This window comes from Lepeophtheirus salmonis, chromosome 6 (assembly GCF_016086655.4).
Source record: "Lepeophtheirus salmonis chromosome 6, UVic_Lsal_1.4, whole genome shotgun sequence".
In the NCBI taxonomy this organism is placed as follows: domain Eukaryota; kingdom Metazoa; phylum Arthropoda; class Copepoda; order Siphonostomatoida; family Caligidae; genus Lepeophtheirus; species Lepeophtheirus salmonis.
The window spans coordinates 9,672,474-9,695,680 of NC_052136.2; the positions used below are offsets into that span (position 1 = coordinate 9,672,474).

General features: G+C 31.7%; 2 protein-coding genes across 2 annotated transcripts; both read right to left on the reverse strand.

Moving 5' to 3' along the window:
- Positions 1-13,795: 13,795 nt before the first annotated feature.
- On the reverse strand, positions 13,796-16,173 carry LOC121119946 (protein CASP). The gene is made up of 2 exons (XM_040714791.2): positions 15,509-16,173; positions 13,796-15,449 (listed from the first exon to the last, which is right to left on the reverse strand). Exons 1-2 carry the CDS (start codon positions 15,977-15,979, stop codon positions 13,944-13,946), a joined length of 1,977 nt encoding a protein of 658 aa, XP_040570725.1. The 5' UTR covers positions 15,980-16,173; the 3' UTR covers positions 13,796-13,943.
- A 540-nt stretch (positions 16,174-16,713) lies between these two features.
- LOC121119675 (geranylgeranyl transferase type-2 subunit beta) lies at positions 16,714-18,215 on the reverse strand. The gene is made up of 2 exons (XM_040714411.2): positions 17,651-18,215; positions 16,714-17,583 (listed from the first exon to the last, which is right to left on the reverse strand). Exons 1-2 carry the CDS (start codon positions 17,999-18,001, stop codon positions 16,918-16,920), a joined length of 1,017 nt encoding a protein of 338 aa, XP_040570345.1. The 5' UTR covers positions 18,002-18,215; the 3' UTR covers positions 16,714-16,917.
- Positions 18,216-23,207: the final 4,992 nt, after the last annotated feature.

Consider the following 23,207-nt stretch of genomic DNA (forward strand, 5'->3'; position numbering starts at 1 on the left):
TATCTTGACTGAAACGGGAAAAAATTTTGATTTTTGATTTTTTTTTTTAAATTTTGCTCTTACTTTTCTCGAAAAGAAAACTTTCAATTTACTCTAATTTTTTAACCTGTCAATATTTTAAATTTTAAAAGTATGGGACTTGAACACTCTTCGGCACTTTAAAACCCCTCTGAAATCAACAAACCTTTGTTAAAATATAAGAATATATTCCTAAAAACAATATCATTTCTAACATGGTTCATTGAAATAGAATAAGAGGTTCCAACTTGATACCTAGTATACTCCTTTTGATATCTGTAACTAGGTCATATATGAGCTCTTGACAAAAACAACAAAAAGGACTTCTTACTACGTGCTTCTTTTAATACCCCTTCAAAAGGAATCGTTAATTTACTTTTTTATCTTAATACAAAGAAAATATCATTTCTTTGTGTACTTTACATTTGACTGATTCCACATCATTAACTTCTTGGAACAAAGTACACACCAACGGGAAGTATTGATCAATAAATGATAATAATTAATTAATTATTTGTCCTTAAGATTTAGGACGGGACCAAATGTTCCATCAACATTTTGGTACCAATAAATCACTATACTTTTATACATTTAATTAACATTCTAATAGTCTTGAATAAGTAAAATGGAGAAACTATGGCGTTCGTTAGGAGTAGAATACATAAAATTACTCACGGGCGTCCGCAGGGTTTTATATACAGCGTAGGACAGCAAAACCTGGACTCGTGAGATGGATTTAGAAATACAACAATTTTTTTTATATTATTATTTCACTGTTTATTAATATGTGAATACATATATAACTCCGGAGTTGATGTGTATATACAGATACAGTTGAAATTTTTAGCTATCTAAATGTAAAATTAACATTTCAGTATCACATTAAATCAAAATAAAACCAAAAACAACCAAGCAATAATAACATAAGATTTACTAAATAGGTTTGTTAATTTTTTTTTTAAATTTCCTCATAATCTTATAGTATTGCAAAGAAAGAGTTGGGAAGTATTTTATCTCTCTCCCAACCGTCGTCCAGGAATCGTCGAGTCCCAAGGAAGGTATCTTCAGTGATAAAGGTGCATACCTTGCCGCAGCTGCCTGTAGAATACTCCTCACTTCGTAGGACTGTAGCTGTTCGTACGTTGTCATCCTTTGTGCAATAATAGCCTTCGCATTGAGAATAGCGAACTCTATTACTTTAACATTTGAGGTAGTCCCGCGTCTTCCAAGTCCAAAAAGGATAATTCCCTTCAAAGCATTCAATGCACATTTTGAGAGTGATTTCCGATTATATAGGTATTATAAAACGTTTTAAAATGCTGACTGCTTGGCATTCCACAAACGCATGGACTGTCGAATTGAAGATTTTGCCATAGTCTTTACACGATCTTGTGAATCTGATACAGTCCGCAGAGATCTGGAGTTGGGCAGTAATCTTCCTTCTGTCATTGATTTTTGCTAAGGATCGAACGATCTTTTTTTTTTCCAATTTTGAGGGAGACTAAGTACTGCTAAGTATTTTTTTCATATCCTATCAAACTGTTGTATGGGCTGGACATTTTTAGATGGCACATCTTTGGCAACTTATGCTCTTTCATAGATAATAAAAAGGTATATGAATTTACCATCAAGAAAAGGTACAAGTTGTTCGAAATCGTCTAAGCTATAAACTTTTTTCCTAATGGCATTGTCTTCTAGATCTTTTGGGTTTGGTAAATTAAAAAAGAAACATTTTTTCCAAAGATTTTTTTAATCACATCAATCGTTCTCATAAACTGGAACAAAATTCCAAATGAGTCTTTGCCTGCAACCCAAACTTGGGATATCCTGGAAGTGGTATCGTTCGTCAAGTCTGACCTAAACATGATCCTCCAATCGATCTCACTATATGTCACAGTTCGGTATCATTCAGTGTCCGGGTTTCTTGTTAGATTTATTAAAATTCCTATGTAAAGTTTAGGAATGACAATGGAAAGTCTTGTAATACCACCTCCATATTGACTTTTCGGTCTTTTAATCACAGGAATGTAACTTTTATCAAATAGAGTGCTGAACCATTTTTCTTCTTTAATAATTGCTTTCTCACCTATAAAATGGCAAGATGTGGCTTTGTATAGAACCCCAGGCACCAATAATGTTATGTACAGATCTATTCGTTTCTGAAGATTGAAGGATTTACATAATCTTGGAGGAACAACTGAGCAAATGTTCTTCCAGTTTTTTTCATCCCCACCGTCTCTATTCCAAACGATACCACCCAAGATCTCAATCTGCCTTTTTATTTCACAGGAGGCGACTCTTCGACCTTGAGAAGGGTTCTACAGTCCAATGGGTTAGATGGCAGTTTTTTTTTCTATTGATAGAAAGGCCCGAAACCTTCTGAAACCTTTCAATAAAATTTAGTAAAACTTCAATTCTTTTCACAAGTTGTGGGCTCAGAATTACCCTCTATTGTTAAAGTGGCATCGTCAGCGTAGAGATCTATCACGTGATTCAATCCTGCTAGCTTTATATCATATCCACCAAATTTTCTTAAAACACCTCCGGCCAGGTCATCGACTGCATCAACGAAAAACAGTGGGGCTGAAGGACAGCCCTCCCTGCAACTTTGCTGAGCGTAATTAGTTCACTTTCCACTCAATTAATTGATATAGTAGATGTTCCATTACATAATAACACTCGTACTGGATTTAATAACTTCCTAGGAAGGTGGTTTTTAAGAGCTCTTAATGTTTGTTCGTGTGTAATAGAACCGAACGCATTAGAGAAAGGGATCGCAATTACAGCTCCAATATTTTGCATTTCTGCAACCGAGTCAATACTAACACGAATATTTCGAGAGATACTATGTATTTTCCTCTTCTTTAAAAACCTTTCTGTTGAATTCAAATCCTTTTATCGAGAATTTCCTCCTCTTGTTCAGCCCTACCCCAGACAGAATTCTGATTGAACCGTTGAGTACCGTAATGGGTCTCCAGTGTCTAAAATCGGAACCGTCTCCTTTCTTCTGAATTAGATCAATTTTCCCTTTGTCAGTGAACTGGGCATCTTACCGTAATTTTCCATCATTTTACCGACTTTTAAAAGAAAAGGAACAATAAGGAACAATCTCACTTGGAAAAGTTGAGTAAACTTTGCCAATAATTCCATCCAGCCCTGGAGCTTTACTATCTTTATATTTTTGAGTAATATATTGAATGGTATTATCCTTAGTAAACACTTTTTGGTAACATGAAAAATATATATAATTATATTGTTAATGTAACTTACTTCGTAAAGCAAATTAATATTGCAAAAAAAAAAAATCATAATTTCCTGTTAATTGGAGGGGGAAAATTTGGAGGTTGTTCACCATAATACAGGGAGTGCTTAAAAATTGCGTACCTAAACTTTAGGAGAAAGCATGTCTTACCTTCCTTAGAAAATACCTTAATATAATTAAATATAGGCTACGGGTAAGAAAATATGTATACGATATAACATGTCTCATACCAAGGAAGGCGACATATAGCTATCCTTATCTCAGTCATACAAAGACATTCATTGCTTCAAAATAACTTCAAATATACACAAAAAGTAAAAACTCTACTGTGCGCTGTGTACTATACAAACATTGTAAAGGTGAATACCATGAAAAATATATTTTAACATTTGGATGAATAAAAAGACTTAATGGATATTACTTTAAATACATTACTTTTTATGGCACATACTATTTTAAAGATTTAAATCCGATTAAACAGAAAATCCTTCAGGTGTTTGGTTGTCAAGAACTTCTGGTCGACAATCAAGAGTTTGAATATTAACAATAAAAGCTTTATGAGGTTTTTTTTTCTTCTTACACATACATATGAGCCTTAACAATGATTTTCCCGCCTTTGTACATAGAAAGGTGTCTTGGGCTATTCAAATTAGATCCTCATGAATTATGGGTAGAACACACTATTTAAAATATCTTACTTGATGAGGGTAATGAAGGATTAAGGAGCTAAAGAGCACCTAAGTAGAGGTATATTCAAAATCACCTATTCCGAGTGCAAGTCAAGTCTTAGTTATCATGCTCCATATCCAGATCCGAGTCGAGATGTTAATGGAATATTTGTCTTTCTTAATTTATTATATTACACGCAGTAGTGGCCGACATGGCTCGGAGTAATTAGGTGTCGACTTATAGATAAATTTTTCTTTAATAATATAGAAGACAATTTCACAAGAAATTCTCAGTCTTACTCTCTATTCTTCATGATCACACGAAAATAATTCCTTTCCTAAATCGATTTAATTATATTCAAAACCTGATTGAACATTCGCCTGTATTCATAAAATGGAGAGTAACCTTGACAACTTGTCATGGAGTTATAATTGAAAGTCCTTATTCTTCAGAGTAGAATTGGGGATGTTGTGTCTTGACGAGGTTGATAAGCCACAAACTATTAATACAGGGAATCCAGGAACGACTGAGAGAAACGAGGAAGAGAGTGTACACTGTACATACACTACCGAGAATTGATATCCGAATAATTCTAGCAATTGTCCTTGTTTATATCATTTTCTCCTTCCTCCCTCGTCACGGCTAATTGTAATTGATCTCCCCTAAAACATTCTTCAAATGTTCAACGTTGCCGCATGTTGATTTTATGTTTTATGTTGTTGTTTTTTTGTTAACATGCCCATTATACACACGATTTTCATCACTAATTATGAGATACATGAGAAACCAATAACAAAAACAAACAGAAACAATACTCTTGTTATACACGCACACGCCTGCAATATTTCATTAACACTACTACGTTCTATTTTCTAACATTTGAATTATTTATATGATTTACATGAGGGAGCACTATATACAGTTCCCCCTGTATACACGTATGATGCTATGGACACACCTGTAATTTATCATTAAGGCGACTAAATTGGTATTTCTTAGATCAAAATATATTTATGATATACAACATGGAGCACTTTATACGCAACCCGTGCCTTGTTGTCATATATTCATACAGACCGAAAGACAAATTTTGATTTATTAATATATATTTTCAGCTACAAAACAATTAACATCTATAAATCTATATACCTAATTATCCTAGATGACAGGCAGAGAGACAAAAAAAAAAAAAACTCAAAATTGTATGTATTTCTAGGGTATGATGAAATGTCATTACTTATAATCCGATTATTATTTTTAGTGGCCATTTTCTTACATTCACCAAATGTATGATTCATAATTATTGAACTGACCAAATTAAAAGAAACTTTCATGTTAGATAAGACCCTTCAAAATGTGTTCCTCCCCCCCCCAAGCGTTTGTTTTTGCTTTATCACCCCTTTAAATCATATTTAAAAAGTATACAAAAATATTTAAACTTTGATTTCTTGAATTATTTGTAAGTACTATAGGAACAGAACGGTAAAATCTCATTTATAGCGTTCAAAAAGACAATTCTGTTCCATTCATTGAACGCACGTTGCATGGAACACCGTTCAAGTTTGCATTCTGTTCACAATTCTGGTTTTAGGAATAGATAGAATACTAACACATACTAATACATGAGATTAATATTAAATGAGTGATTGGTGGAAAAGATGAGTCAACCTTATTTTTGACTTCATCCTTCATGAGAGAAACACGAAAAAGCAAGCTAAGCTACATGCATGATTATTCCATGTAATTCTAATAATTTAGAATTTCATTGGTTTTATGAAATCTCTTCTTGTTTTAGATATTAAATAGCAGGAGTGTCCTAAGGGGTGGTGGGGGAAATTATTGCATTGTAAGAAATAATTTTAATTGGAAAATAGAAGAAAACAAATTTACTCATTTATTAAGGATTTATTTTCCAATAAAGGATCCTTTCATCAAATTAAGGCATGGTTGTAAAATTTTAAGTTTGAAATATTTTCAAACTTAAAATTAAACCTCCTCCCCTAAAAAGATATTACTCCGGAAGCCCCTGAATAGATATAGATGAATGGGAGAAAATACAATGAAACTTAAAATCTTAGGTAATCTTCGGCACAAATATAAAAGGAAGCCTTAAATATTATCAGACTTTAATAGATGATGGATCTTTTTCTTGGTTGAATTTAGGTCAAAGCTTATCAGCTCTGTAAAATTATTTAACATTAATTGATTAGTCGAAAATTATTTGGTACAATAAATAACTAACATTGATTGCAACCGAGTTAGATTAGATATACAAAGATGGAATCGTTTGTTTAACTGATATAAATAATACAGGTGAACAAAAAAATCTATATTCAATTATAGTAGTAAGGTTAACTAGTGTAATATGGGCCAATGGATAACATGAAAGACCCTAACATACATTTACTATTATTCTGGAGCTACTTTGTTTTGATATCTGAGATTAAATGACATAATACAGGTAACCCATCAGTCTTAGGACAGCAACTTCAGCTTAATGTTTCTTCTAGACGGCTGTATATTTTTTTATTCTGTTTGTTACGTAGATTTGTAAATTAACTTATTTAACCGGATTGATATAGTGTGAAGAACCCAAGAGAATTAGAATTTGAATTATCAGGATATTTTTGACAATAACGAAACATTCATATTGTAATTACTGGTATATAGAAGTATTTTCTGAATATATTTTTTTAATTTTCCCAATTAATTTGACCATTTTCAATGTGATTTCTCTCTCCTTCCTTAGCCCGAGCAACGGCAGGTAATACTTAGCTATATCTTTATATACGATCATACAATTTTGAGAAAATGTAATTTAAAGGTTATAAAACCAACATATTTTATGGGTTTCTTTGAAAAGGAATAGTGTCGCGGTTTTTCAATTATTTTTATGTCAAAGGAATTTTTTGAAGCATAAATAATTATGGTTTTATGAAAATGGGATAACGAATTGACCTGTTAATGTGTATTTTGGTATTTTTTTCATTCATCAAAGTTATCTGAAAATAACTCAAGCAAAAAGATAATGAACAATTTATATAAATAAGCCTCAAAAACTTGATCTTTGACGAAATAAACTAATTGTAGATTTACACGTAAATCATAATAAATAGTATTATGTTTTACATATGTTATTATGAGGTATGTAGTCAATTATAAATAGTGATAAAATCGTTTTTACTTTTTAGTACGTCCGTTTTTTGTTTTTTTAGTTCGCAAATTAAAGAGTCAATTTCCTTATCCAGAACTGTTGTCAATGTTATTTAATTCAGGAAGAGTGAACTTCCTTTTCTACTACATTCAATTAAATGCATAACCAGATTGAACATTCGTTTGTCCTCATAAAAGACGGAGAGTAACCCTGCAGATTTGTTGCAGAGTTATAATTGTAAGTCCTTGTTGGACTCAGAGTAGAATTGGGGATCAACATCGGAGTAATTCTTATCTATGTCCTTATTTATTTTCTTTTCCCTTGTCACAGCTGCTCTCCTCAAAAACATTTTTCAAAACGCCAGGGATACCATGTGTATTTTGTGTTTTTAACATTATCAAAATATACACGATTTCACGATATTTAACTTGTAAATACTTTTAAAATAAATTATTCATTTAAAAATATATTTTACATATTCAAACATGATTAATATATTTATTTACATTTGAGTGTCGTCTCTAATTTTGTCTCAACTTATTTTGAAAAGAAATTAAGAAGACACATCAATTTAAGATGTATGTTGGAAATGTTTAACAAACTTTGATATATATATATATATTTTAAATAAAAAGCATATACATAAATTTTATAGCTTCTTATTTCCCGGGAAATTTTCCTTCTGTGAGATCCCGATAAATTCCAGCATAAGAAATTATATAATAATTACTAAGGAATTTCTTATTTCCAGAAGGAAAATATTGTTAGGAAAGGTCCAAAATTATCTCATGTTTTTTTTTACATTAGAAGCTCGTGAAGTTATGAAAAAAATGTTCATTCGTGGGTTTATTCAAAATTAGTAATTTGATGGCAACAGTGCTTGAATGTATTTTCAAGTGGGAAATGGAGAGGGGATTATACAATGGTGTCGTTGTCAGGAACGTCCGCAGGACTATTGGGGTTGGGCTTTTCTTCCATTTTCTCCGATTTGGTTTTTTTTTTTGATTTTTTTATGTATGTCAATTTTTGACATGAGACAATAACTTTTTGTAACGAATAGCAAATTTTTTTAAAAAGGGAAATTGATTTTTTATTCTCAAAATCATGGCATTTTAATTTTTTAGAAAAGGGGAAAATTCTGCATTCAGTTAAGTATAGAAAATTCCCAAAGGAAGGGGCCAAGGGCTTCTACGGTTCCAGTCCTACTCTTCAATTGGCGTTATTTTTTTATTACATCTTATTAGATGTAGAAAGAATCTATTTTTAGTGATGAGGCTAAAGATAAATATGCAGGCGCTATTTTTACTTATCTTTTTCTTTTTTTTTTCAAATATTTATTTTCTTTTAAATTCACTTTTTTTTAGAAAAGTCAAATGCAGGCCTCTTCGTTTTCTTTTTTTTCAAAGAATAAAAAACATTTCTAACCGCCCCTTTTTGATAGTTTTTTTATAATCTTTCTCGTATGACTTTTCTTCGAAATAAATATTTCTTTCTATTTTTAAAATACCCTTTTTGTAAAAAAGGTCAATCTTTTTTCCATTGTGATGGTCTTTTTGTAAAAATATCTTCTTAGTGTGTATACACCAGGCCCGTATTCAATAGCCAGTTCTGGAGAAAGTGCTCCAAGTACTCTCCTAAAATTGGTCCAGGCTCTATCAAAAGATTATTTTAAAGGTAATATTTCTACCTTTTCCCTAAATTTATCATCCCTTTTATTAATCTTTACTCATTTAATATTAAAAAAATACGAAATCTCTAAAAAATTGAACCCAAACACACAGATAACATTAAGAATAAAATATAGGTATGCCACAAAAGAGGGAGTGTTCTAATCTTTTTTCTTCCCTCGTATTAAAATGCTCGAACATCTGATCGATAAGAATTTTTATCACGCATAAAACGCCATAAATATGTATATATATATCTTTTTAAATAATAAATTTGATGACTTTTTATTAAAGACATTTACCTTAATAATGCTTTAGGGCAGGGGTCGGCAACCCATGACACGCAGAGGCATATTCACTGGCATGCCCAAATTAGAACATATTCTCGTAGTCTGTGAATTTTTTTTGTAGTGAACATTATTGTTGATATTGGCAAACTCATTTTTTAGAAATGTTAAAGTTGGCACTCTTATGTCTCAAAGGTTCCCTGGAGGGTTTAAAATATATTGTCCTTGCAAAAATTAAAAAAAAAATTGCAATATACAGCTTGATTTCATTACTTAAAATGCCCCTCCTAATTAATAGATAATTTATTTTTAAATTTAGGAAGCTTGAACATTTTTCTTTTCATTAGTGAAAAAAATATAAAAAATGATTGACAGCTTCAGAAGTTTGTAGACGCTAATAAATTATGAGAAAGTGTCAAGTCTGTGGTATGCTCATTCTTTTCCCGTCACTGAGCCATGTACAATTCACATCTAGAACAGTGTAGACTCTGTGATTGAAACTACGACAGTCCTAAATGAAGAGAGACATAATTTGAGTTCAATGATAATAATCAAAATCCGTGAGTCATATTTAATAAGCCAGTGTTAATAAATCAGTTCTTAGTACGTGCAATTCTAGGAGAAGACGGATTTATTTTTCGACCACAAATCTCCGGATTTTTCCGTGAATACCGAATGGATTTTAATAATTAAGGTTTTAATGGGAAGAAACACTCCATACACAACGTAAGAGCCCATTTTCAAATTCATATTTTGACTTTTTTCAGACTTTGTAACATTTCTAAACCTTGTGTTGAATTGAATACATACTTCTATAGAAAAATAGTTTATAAAAAAAAACAGTTAAACAAGGCAAACCGCAAAGTCATATTATAGCCTCCCCCCCAAATACTCTTACCATGAACTTTTAGCCTCATTAAGCTGATGTTTATTAAGTATTCGTAGCCTAAAGAGAGTAGCTTTGCAAAGGGTGTATATTTTTTTAAATCTTATTAATAGAGCAAGGTGTATCGGTATGTATGAAAAAAAAGTCACAGGGGGGAATGTAAATAGTGCTCTCTGGTGTATATCATATACCAATACAGTATAAAGAAATATAGGTATAGGGAGCTTTGTATAAAATGATTAAAATCTTGTATGGGTTTTGTTTAAATCATATTAAAATAGATGCTAAAGGAAGTATGAAATATAAAAATGATTTTAGATGAGGTTTAGTTATTATTATTATTTTTTTATTTTTAAGGAGGGAACGTCTAAGTATTGAGAGAGTAGCTATGTGTGAGTGTGCTCATGAATAACTCAGAGGAACACCCTAATCCTAAATAGGATTGAAGAAAATAATAAAATTGTTATATCTGCAACACCAATCTGTACTTAAGAACAAGGTTGTGCCCTTATCGGCTCTAGCAGTTGCGGTTCTTGAACTGCTAGAACTGGAACCGACAAAGTCGAACCAAGACAACAATATATTGCTTATCAGTCTCGGTTCTTGTGCTTTTGTTCCTATATGAAATATATAAAGACAATAAAATGTATATATATTATTAAAAATAAATTAGCTTTAATCAGTACGCCAATTTTCTGAGTTTTTTTGAGTAATTGCAGCGTTTTCCAATGATTTTTTACGTGGGAAGGTGATGATACAGTTGTATCTTAGTTCCAATAGTAAAGGGCTTCTTATGGATCTGGAAAAGGGGTTTTAGGCACCAGATGGAGTAAATAAAAGAGGGAAGGGGTGGGTTAGATTATGGATCCAGGTCCACTACTAAGCTTATAGGTGGCCTATATATAATATAATAACTAGAATATTTCTTAAGCCAGATTTTCACAAGTTTTACTATGCCGAGGCTACTCTAGACTAATACATTTTTTACTGAGACCCCGTTATTTAGAACTGAAAGCAATCCTCAATTCTTCATCTTCCTGACACCCCCCTAGCCTCCCCTCTCGGCCTCTACGTGTAAAACCATTGTCTTAAGCAACTTTATTTTTCGGGACCCCTGCCGGAACTTGGTACACTACCCACTCTGCGTATAAACGTAACTGCGGCCCTGGTTGTATTCAATATCATTTCCTGGGCACAAATTTTCTAGGGACGCCACATATTTTAAGTACTTGTTACCGAACTGAACCTATATAAAAAAAGAACCGAGACCGATAAAGCAGAATCAAGCCCGAAATTGTTGAAATGAAAGAACCAAGACTGGGACCGTTTAGAACCACTGAACCTTAACCGGGATCTACCTTGCTTAAGACCGTTGAACGTTAAAAAAGATTGGCCTAAAACAGACTGAAAGGAGGAAGGCTGATTAAGCAATAGGTCCCATGACCGATCCAACACTACCTATGATGTAAACGTTAACAAATGATTAATGAACGTAATAAAAAATAATCTGGTGAACCATAGTATAGTGAACAACGACGTTAAGATTGTTTAATCACCAAGAAATGGATATTAATTATTGTATTACATCAAAAATACTTTGGAAATATTCGTCTTAGGTAACTACCTAGGTCATGTTGCCCGGGCATTGAATTTTCTTTTAAGTTGTGAAACTAATGACAGTTTAAAAAAAAATGATCCTCCCTATGTCCTGGTGTGATACAGAGTTGCATTTGTGTTTAGTGCCTTTCTCTCATAGCTGCTAATCAAATAAAATGTAATATCAGCTATATATTCTCCCCCTAACACATACTTGCAGCTGATGTAATAAAATTTCGGGATAGTTAAGCGGCTCTCCTCCCAAACATTCTTCAAATAGTTCAGATTAACATATAAATTTGAGGTTAGTTTTTTTTACTTACCCGCAGGTTATATAATTTACAGCTCTATTTATGATAATTGTTATATTTTTTCGCTTCAATATATTTTCTAGGTCAGATAGATTAATTGTAGTACAACAAAGTCTACTCATATCTAATTAGTAAAAATCCCTTGGACTAATAAGAGGTGGGGGGAGTAATCAAGTATCAAATATTTTTGAATAAAAAGAACAGTAATGCCTTCCATTATAAGCTACTTTGTTTTCATAATGTAGAAAACTATACGATACGGGGAAACATTGCATGTTTAATAAAGATAATTCCTATGTGATGCATTTATTTTCGCCATAAATAGAAACTATAATTCGTCTCATTTGGAACGATTGAAAAGATTTTGTCATAATGATGAATTGATTTCCCCCTATGTATTAGATAATGAGGCAGAAAAGGTATACACCAAATGAACCTATTTCTAAAGAAATTGAGAAATAAAAAAGATATAATTGTAAAAATAAACCAAAATGTATCATTTAAGCTTATTTTGCATCATGAGTCATGGTTTGATATGTAGGATATTAGGATCCATTTATACAAATACTTGATTAAATAAATTACGGGCTGTTAAGACAAGCGTACTTCCTAATATATTAATTGTTAATTTATAACCTTCGCCCATAGATATATATTATGTCAACAGCCATCCATAAACAAGTTCGAGCCTACACCAAAGTATACTTTCCAATTTTGTCAAACTTTAAATGAATTAGTCAAAAAAATGGGCTGGTCTACTTCAAGTGGGGACCAGTGCAAAAATAAATATAGGAATCTCTTTTCTTTTTCTTTTTTTTGAAATTTGAATTTAATTTTGAATTAAGTTTTTTATAAAATAAAATGCGGCACAAGACTTTTTTTTTTTAAGGGATCAATATTTTAAAATCCAGTGCGGGCCTGTAGAAAATGACCAGAATAACTCCTTCTCCTCTAAATCCAATCCTAGTTGGTAGTTAAAAAGCCCATTCTTCCCAACAAGGGGCTTATTATTCAATAATCAATTCTTGGGAATTGTTTACAGTTTAACCAGAGCTCATTCGAAGGGAACCAATCAATGTTCAAGACAATGATAAGGCAAATTAAAGGAACCAGAAAAATCGATAGTCAGGGGTGTCTGCAGGATTTTTTATTTTTCTTTATTGGGAGGGGGCTAATTTTTTCAAAAAATTCAAAGCTGAAATTTAATTTAGTTTCTCAATTTTTTTTTTTTTTTTTCAAATTTTTTTTACAAAAAAAATTTTATATTTAAAATAACATTTTTCAAATTTTTTGGAAAAAAAAATCACACTCTGTGAATAGCTGTGGATTTTTGAATTTCCTTTCCAAAAAATTTAATATTTGATATTTAATTTTGAAATTATTTCCAAAAAAATAATTTTTTGTAAAAAGCTGTGGAACTTGAAAATTTTAATTTTTTGAAAATAGCTTTGGATTTCTGTAATTGTTTGTGAATTATTCTGTGAAAAAAAAAATTTAATATTTTGTTTGATTTTCCAAAAAAAATCCAACTTCCCCCCCCCCAAAAAAAAATATATATATGATATTAGTTATTTTAAAAGTGAAAAATTTTATTCCTAATATTATTAGTCTTAGCAGTTTGATTGTTTAAAAAAACGACATCCTTTTTTGGAGTTAAATTAGTACGATCAATTATCATTTTGTCATCGATAAGCCCTTCAAAGATCAGTAGATGCTGACGCAGAGCGTTTAAATTATTTATTCCAGCTTCGATAATTTCATTTTAATCGCAAATAATACATCCTATATAATTTTCAAGCCATATTCTACAATAAAATGCATTTATGGTATTAATTAATTATTGATAAACTATTGTGTTAGATTTTACTTTTTAGATGAAAAAAATGATGATCCTATCTAAGTTTAAGAATATTACACTAGCAAATCAAGCTAACAATTGTAGAACTTACTTATTAAAATAGGACTTTTTTTATTGTAAACTACAAAAACAATAGAACCAAGACAAAATTCATGATAAAACGAAATCTAAATAATATTAATTCAAAAACATAATCAAAACTAAAATAAGTCACACATGAAAAAAAAAATAAAAATTATCCAACATTGGCCGACTGGTGAACTTCTATCATATGCTTGGAATACTTATCGTGCCATTCAGCTGCCATATCTCTTAATTCTGAGTCATGGTATGCCATTTTCATCAATACAAGGAATACTAATCCATGTAGCAACATAGAATAAATAAATATAAATAATCTGGCAGTCTTATTCGACATCATAAAACGCACCATAGATAAAATAATTTTCTCTACAACATTCAAATTTCCATATTGGCGGTTCTTCTCTCGCCGATTAAAAGTTGTAAAAGGATTCAAGTTTTGTTCATATGTCGTGGAGTATCTTGACTCAACTTCACTGCTATCTCCAGATATTCTAACATGAGTTGAGCCCGGACTTTGAAGGAATCTAATTTTTTCATAAAGTTTGACATTATCTCTTTGAAGATCAGATACTTCTTTTTGCAAAAGAGACATTTGCTGGAGCTGCTTACTTTGAAGCTCTTCTAACTCCTCATGTCTAAGGCGGAATCTTTCTCTCTGAGCTTTTATAATAGGAAGTAATGACGATGAATTTTGATTATCGTCTTTGGATACATTTCCTCCTTCTTCATCGTTCAAAGCATCATTCAGAATATCTGTAGAAGATCTTCCCTCGGCCTCTCCTCTACTATCAGATATATTTTGTAGACTTTCCACATGTTTTTCTAATTCAGCAATTAAATCTCTTTGTTTATCGTTGGCAGAAGATAATAATTGATGTTTAGATTGAAGTGTATCAAACTCTGATCGTAATTGTTCATTGTCTAATCTCAATAGTGAATTTTTCGTTTGAAGTTCCTTGGACTTACCAAGTATTAGTGTTTCTAGGGGTTTATCCTCCTGATTGTCGTCAAATTCTAATGACTTGAAAATATGTAACTCTTTTTTAATAGAATCATAGTCTGATAACTTGGAAAGTTGATTATCAGAATACTTTACTTGCTCTTTTAAATCCATTATCACATTGTCCAATTCCTTGAATTTATCATCATAATACTCTTCAAGAGCCGAATTTTGCTTTTTAAATTGATCGTTTTCTTTAATCAATCGTTGAATTTCACGGGTTTTTGCCTCAAATTCTCGAATAGAAATTGCACTCTCATCCTCTTTTGAAGAAGAAGACAATCTTTCCTGAGCTATGCGTCGTTTCAATTCTGAAATTTCCTCCTTGAAAGCTTCATTTTCCTTCTCGGCAATGACAAATCGTGACTGAGTATTTTCCAAGTCATCATAGAGAATGTCTATCTCGGATCCTATAGCATCAGATTTTTCTTCTCTTCGACGTTTTAGATCAAATAGCTCTGTCTGAACCATATCATGTTTTGTTTGAAGATCCCGATTTCTAGATTCTATGTCAGATAATCTCATTTCCAACATGTCATTTTCATATTTAATTTCTTTCACTTTCTCGTACGAGTCCTCGGCGATTTGTTTAGTTACTTCACCAATGCGTTCCTGTAAAGTAGCATCGATGTTGCGATCGTACGCTTCTACTTTGGCCTAAGAGATCAAAAACTGAAATGTATATTCAAGGACATTATAATAAATTCTAAACCTACTTTTAGATCTGCTAATTTTTTGTCATTTGATCTTGATTTAGAAATTTCAGAATTATAGTCCTTTAAAGTCTCTCTTAATTGAGATACCTCAATCTCCAAATCCTCATATTTACTCAACCTACCAAGCACCGAGTCACGGATCTCCATCAAAACAGGAACAGGATCCTTTAAATCCGTGATAATCTTGGAATATAATTTCAAGAACCCTTTTTCGGACTCTGTACTCCGTTTTGTGAGTTCATCTACTTGGGACTGAAAGGAAGTGATTAAGTGTGTTAATGTTGGACTTTTGACTTCATTTGAATCATTGATCCATTTGCTATATTCATTTATAAGCTGAGCTTTGGATTCCTCCGACTTGTCAACTCGGTCCGTGATTTCTGCGGCAAAGGAGTCAAGATCTTCTTGGAAGCTGTGAAGACCAAAGTCCTCCCATGATTTCAGTAGTGATTTAATTCGATTTCCCGACATTTTCGGGTTTTGAAATTAATTATTATTTCATAAAATAACGTATACAGTAATAATTCAACTCTATATTTATAATTATATAAATAAAAATTAATCAGAGCTAGAAGATGACGTTTCTCATTTGATTAAACGACGAAGGAATGTTGTAGAGTGACGTCACATAGGTTGAGTTAATCAAATATTTAATCTCAAACTCCGTTCTTCCAATTAAAAATATTTGCCCCGTCAACATAATAACAAGCTAGAATTTTTTTTCTCGAAATGGATTGTGGATTATATTTGTATTCTTTTACAAATAATAGTCAATTTCTATAAACAAATTATTATTATTTATCCTTTTGAGGCGCCTTAAATTGCATTTAAAGTATGCAAAGTTGATTATTGCACCGTTTAATGCTCCGCAAGATAATGATGACTTAAAGAAATATATTTACTAAAAAAGAGTAAATAAAAAAACCAATAAAAAGAATCATAGACGCATATTCGGACAAAATTGTTTGTTCCCCTTAAAAAAAAAAAATTAACCTTAGAGGTTCCTTAGTAATACAAAATGTTGAGAATCACTACTCTACGATATAAGGATAGATAGAAAATATTATTGGAGTAATGATAAAACTATTATATAAATACTTGTTAAAATGAACTATAGGTAGATTAATATAACCCAAAGATAAGACAGTTTTTGCGTATATATAAGCCAATAACGTTGATAATAACGAGTAAATTACTACAATAAATATAATTAATACAATTACTGATTTATTTACAATGTACAATTCCGTGCAAAAGCTTTAAATATAATTTCAAAATACTCATCAAGAATTATGAGTTTCATTTTCATGTACTTCCTAGTCCTATCTGGCTACACAATTAACATATATATACATAACAAGACATGTTTTCCCAAACTCGTTTATTTGGAGATAAAAATAATTAATTAGTTACACAATGGTTTTAATAGAGATTCCACATTTATCGATGACGCTTTGTGGCATACAGAAAACAGGATTGACTTCTTTGATAATGTTTTTATCAATGCCCATCAAAGAGAGTCCAGCCATACCGAATAGTGTATGAAATGGATCTGGATAATCACCGGGTCTATCAGAGATACCACCTGTCTCAGAGTCTTGACACGCATAAATAAAATTTGAAAGGGCCTTTTTATCAATCCAATGTAGTCTGCCAATAATGGATAAAGAAGCAAGAACCCACCATGAATAACACACATCTGGTAACTTTTGAGGGCGACCATTAACTCCACCGGAAGGAAGTTGACGCTCTGCAAGCCATCTTCCCAGAATATCTGCATCAATTCGATGTAAATTATCTGTCAGGGATAGGAATCCAGTGCAGCAATATGTATTTCCAGCATGACTTTCAGAGCCAGGACGTGTCCCGAAGCCACCATCAAAATTCATACAAGATATTACATACTCGAAAGCTTTATCTACATGTATGAATTCGGAGAGGGGGGACTCTGGATGAAGAAGTTTGAGTGCTGCAACGGCACAAAATGAAAAACGAGAGTCTTTTTCAGCCCATTTATCCCCCCAAAATGATCCGTCAGCTTGTTGGAGCTCTGAAATGAATTTTGTAACTTGGGCCTGAAAAATAAGTAGAAAATGAGGAAATGTATTGAATAAATATATTATATATGTAGAATATGGGGACCTTGGGTATGATGTCCATAGAGTCATAGATTGCAGCAATCTGAATGGCACTCAGAGTGTATAATATGTGAGAATCATGGTTGGCAGCGGGTCTATAACCCCCGCTAGTGGGATCAAAACATTCTTTAATATAGGAAAAGACCTCTTGAGGGTCCCCCAGATCTTCCTTTGCGTCAATGAGATCCATGAGAGTCACACTCCAGTAAATACCATTGATGCGGAGGAACTCGGACATCACATACTCATAGTTATCTTTGGTACTATATCCTGCAACAAATTGCCGATGGAGTTCCGTTAGGAGGGAAGTAGGAGCATTTTCTGGAATTTTGGCATCATGAGTCGAAACACCCATTTCGAGCTTTTATTTTTATTAGATAGTTGTTAATTAATTGTTATTCCCAGTGTATACGTAACTCCTAACTTCGTATTTATTGTTATTGTATTGAATTCATTGAATTATATTTGGTCACAGAGCTAGATAAATTAATGTTATTTATCTCTTAGGTATTTAATAGCAGCTGATGTCTGAAGAGGTGACATCATTAGACAAAAAACCAATGAGGAATGAGTTTTACAAATGAATAGAATGAACTCATGGGAAGTAAAACTTTTAAAAAAAAGTAACCGAACAAAGCACCACGTGATCAATATTTGTACAATATAGTTGTTGTAGCGACACTTTTTTCCCCGCTAGGTGCGTTGACCATAGACTGAGAGTAACTGGCAACTACTCTCTAGCTCTATAAATTCACCCTTTTTAAATGAACTAATAAAGAATAAGATAAACTCTGCAAAGGGAAGAAAAAGTTGTATGCGGCAAAAGGGAAAATGATAAATTGACATTTCTTGAATGACGTCATCTGTGGTATGATAAAAAGCGACATCTTGTGTGGAAAAAAGATTTATCTATGACCTATTGTGGCTGCTTTGTTATACAGCTTTAATTGTAAAAATTTGTATAAAATGAAAGAGATATTCCCGGCAGGCGGCGGGGTGTGAGGAGTGAGCACAAAAGACTCAGTTGGCAACCTGCATTATTGTATTTGTGTTTTTGGAAGGTGTTATTTATTGTGAATCTCTTGGGTTTCTTGCGAGGGACCCATCTTGTGGATTGGATATTTCGCGCCAATTACACGAGATTCAAAAATGCCTAAAAACTTGAATATATCTTCCTGGCTGGCCGCGAACGGAGGTGACGATGTCTGGGTGTACGAGGAGGGAACGCGTATGCTGACTTGCCGCCTGTGTAACTATCAGAACCGTGTAGTACAATTGTTTCCTATCATGAGACACACAGAGCGGCAATGTCACATTAAGAAATACGAGGCCTTTTTGAAGAATTCCGTCAAGAGTGAGTCATCCAACATGGATTTATCTTCGGATTTTACATCGGACTTGACGAAAATGTTCGTGTCTTGCAACGTTCCCATCTCCATCGTGGAATACAACAACTTTTCCCTCTTCATCCAGAAATACACTGGAAGGTCCCTTCCTTCCCGCTACGCCATCACTCAGTCCTTGAAAGTGGAAAGTGAGTCCATGCTTTCCAAGATCAGCGACGAAATTGACGGAAGGGATATTTTCATGACACTGGACGAGACGACGGATATCAAGGATCGATCTTTAATTGCAGTATTGATTGGTCCACTGGATGAAACCTTTTCAGGTACCCCTTACCTCATTAATCTCTGCAATGTCGTTAACGCCAACTGTAGCACCATTCAAGAAGTAGCTGTGACTAGCCTTCTCCGCGCTTTGGGCTCCAATTTTAGAAAAGAGAGATTGAAAGTGTTCCTTACAAATGAAGCTCCCTACTCTATCTTAGCAGCAAATGTCCTAAAGAGGCAGTTTCCCATGATGATCCACGTCACTTGCCTTAATAGTGGATTCAACCGAATAGCTGAACTTTGCCGTACTCAATATCCCACCGCTAACCTACTCATTTCTGAAATGAAGAAAGTACTCTCGGGTACAAGAAAGGGAGGTTTTACTACTATGTGTCAAATACCTTTACCACCTGACGCTACTACCAAGCCTCTTATAACTTGGTTAAAAACAGTGCACTACTATGTCGAAAATTTTACTATAATAAAGGGCTTTGTGAACGCTCTACATGAGAACAATTCCTCTATTAATATTTTAAAAGAAATATTAAATAATGAAAATACATTTTCGGAAATGTTCACAATTCATCAGAATTGCACTCTAATTCCTGACGCAATATCCGCATTGGAAGAAAGAATACCATTGATTCATAGTGTATCCATAGTCGAAAATTTAAAAAAACAGATGGAACTAGAACCACTTAAAAGTGCATTAATTGAAATTATCGAAAAGAACCTTGGATACATTCAGCTTAGGAAAATTGCCACTGAGATAAGGAATATTGATGATACAGAAGAAAGTAATTTCTGCAATTACAAAAATGTTCCCATTGTAAATTATGATGCCGATAATGTTTTCAACATGGTAAAAGACGTAAATACACCCAAGAGAACAAACTTGTCAAGCAAGCATTTCAAAGAAGTCCTCTTGATAAAATGGAACTCGGAAATTCTCAAATTTTAAAATAAAAAACCATAGTCAATTTCTCTGTCCATTTTTATTTCCATCTATATTGATTATTTGATCTAAAATTTTCTGTTATTATATATATATTTTTTTTATCATTCTTTGTTCTTGTCATTTGGTCTCACTTTTTACCATTTATGTATCTATAAATATCGTTCAAGTGACTCTGTTTATGTCACTTAATTTAATATTCATGTCATTTATTTTCCTATTATTTTTCCATATTTATTAGATTAATAAATTGAAAAATAGTGTTATAATATTAATGGCCCGTCTTCATTCGATATATCTTAACTATTACCTTTCTTCGACTTTTTATGAAACGCTCAAGGTCTCAGTTTTGAAACCACACTTTTCAACAATAGGTACGTACAAAGTTCCGTTCCGAATCGATATGTTATTTTCTTATTTAATGATGGTCTTTATACTTTTTTATTGAAGAGATAATTTTGTAAGGAAATATATAATTTTTCATTTAGGCTTTTTTTTTTAAGCTGCAAAAGAAAACAAATCTTCCTGATATGTTGAAGGTTGAAAAATCCTATGCCAATGTACAGTACTATTTATCCAGAAGAAATATTATGTGTATTACTTTTCTTAACTGTAATGCAATGATTTCATCAACAGTCTGTGATGGCGTTGTTATAAAGATGCAGATAGAATACAGAAAAATCAAAAGGAATAATTCAAATGTAAATACTGTGGTCAAACCTCACTAAAGTATCAAACTTTTTACGGTAGGTCCTGCTCTGTATCAACCGCGAATAACGAGGGCTCACTGTATTTGCAGATATATTTGGAGGATGAATTTATAATTTTAAGAATGGATTATTAATTATTTAAAAATTACTACTCCATCTATGAAGTGTTTTCACTGACCTCTTAAATTACATTATAATTGAAGGAGATTCCATTTTGGGGGATCAAAGTTGATATTTTACTACATAAAATCAACACATTTCCAATAAATCTTCTTTAAACTCCATCAAATGGCTAAATAAAAGAAAAAGACGAACATCTGCAATGAATACTACTAGATGTCAATGATAAACAATGTTACTTTAATCAAATTAAAGTAACATGTACTAAAAATCCCTAAAAAAGGCTAGATTTGTACAATTATTATTATTAACTAGAAACGAGAAAAGAACGATAATTACAAAAAAAAAAAAAATCTTATTCCATTCATTGTAAAAGTTAGTTCTTATATACAAAAAGGAAATAAGATTGTATAACGTATTTTTAATGGATATTAAGTTTATATAATATATAATAAAATTAGGTAAAAGAGGGATAAAGTTTTGATAGACAGTAAGGTTTAGTCAATGAGAGCAATAAGAACTCATTAGTTTAGTCCATTTATTCGTTGGTCTTATTTTGACGTCCAATAATAAACTATTAGATGTCAAAATGGGGCCAACAAAATATAAAAGTACTTAAACCTTACTGTCTATCAAAATTCAATCTCCCTATTGTCTATTTTATTAATGACAAAATGGAGTTCATTGTTATCAACCTTTTTTTTTTAAGCCCTCAAAAAGGCAAACATCAACAATACTGACATCGATTGAAAACGTTCTATAGTAATATTCTCATAGTATAAATTAAGATGAAGTTTTAACTTGCTATTATACTAAAGTATATTATAAATTATACACTAGTACTATGCTGCTTATGAGTTTAGATTTTATTTATCATTATTAAAAACCAATAATAATAATTACATAATAACTATTTCTATGTTAAAAGGCAATTATTGCATTTTGATGTAGAAATAATGTTGGATAGAATGCTTGTAATATTTAAATACTGATCGACTCGACAATAAAGTACTCATTATTAATTAGGTTCTGCCTCTAATTCTTAGAAAAAAAAGTAAAAATATTCCCCATTTAGCCATAATTCCAAAAAGGTATGCCATTTAATAGATTAAAAAAATCTGCATCCTTACCAAAATAGCTGTTTGTGTAGGAATTTAATCTACATAAGTTATAACTTTGATCAAAATTACCATTAAATTACTTCGTCATAAAACAACTTAATAGTATGGACATAGACATAGATTACCTTCCATAATAGCACTAAAATAACCCTAAATTATATTGTTGTGCACAACTTTTTAGATTTTATTTGAAAATGAGAGGTGGCAAGAAAGTCCTTATACTCTAAGTCCAGTCTCAAGTCATTGCTCACAACAACAAGTCTTTGAATATTTTTTGAGTTTAAGAGTTCATTTGAGTTTATTTCAAGTCCATAATTATTAAATAGTGCCCATATCGTTCAGTATTTTCTTAAGTTCAGTATAAATTAGTTATAAATTGTAATTTTGGATTATTTTAATAAAAATTACAAGAATATAAGTATTATGTGGACATAATACCCATGTAATTTTAATATACCAAATTGAAATGATAGTATCAGTTAATGGTTGGTAATTAGAATGACCAATTTTGTTATTAAATAATGCATTTTAAGCAGAGGCGTCTGTAAGATTATTATATATATATTTTTTTTTTTTTGGGGGGGGGGGGGGAATTTCTTTGAAAAAATAAAGAAAAATTAATTTTTTCTGAAAAAAAAAATTCAAAAATTAAATTTCAAATATCAAGTTTTTTAGAAAAAAGTTACAAAATCCATAGCTATTCTCAAAAATAAAATTTTTTGGAGAAAAATTTCAAATATTAAATTCTTAAGAGGAAAATTTCAAATATTAAATTCTTTATAGGAAAATTTCAAAAATCTATAACTAATCACAGAAAATTAAATTTTTTTGGAAAAAAATTGATAAATTAAATTAAATTTTCAATTTTTTGAAAAAAAATTAAATATTAAATTTTCTAGTATAAAGCAAGAATTCCTTAATTTTGCGACCGCTTTCGGAGGCCCCTGTTAAGAGGAAAAAATTGAAACTTATACAATTTGCACCTTGTACACAGCATATATTACATTAGAAGAACCTACATATTACTTACAATTCTAATGTATAG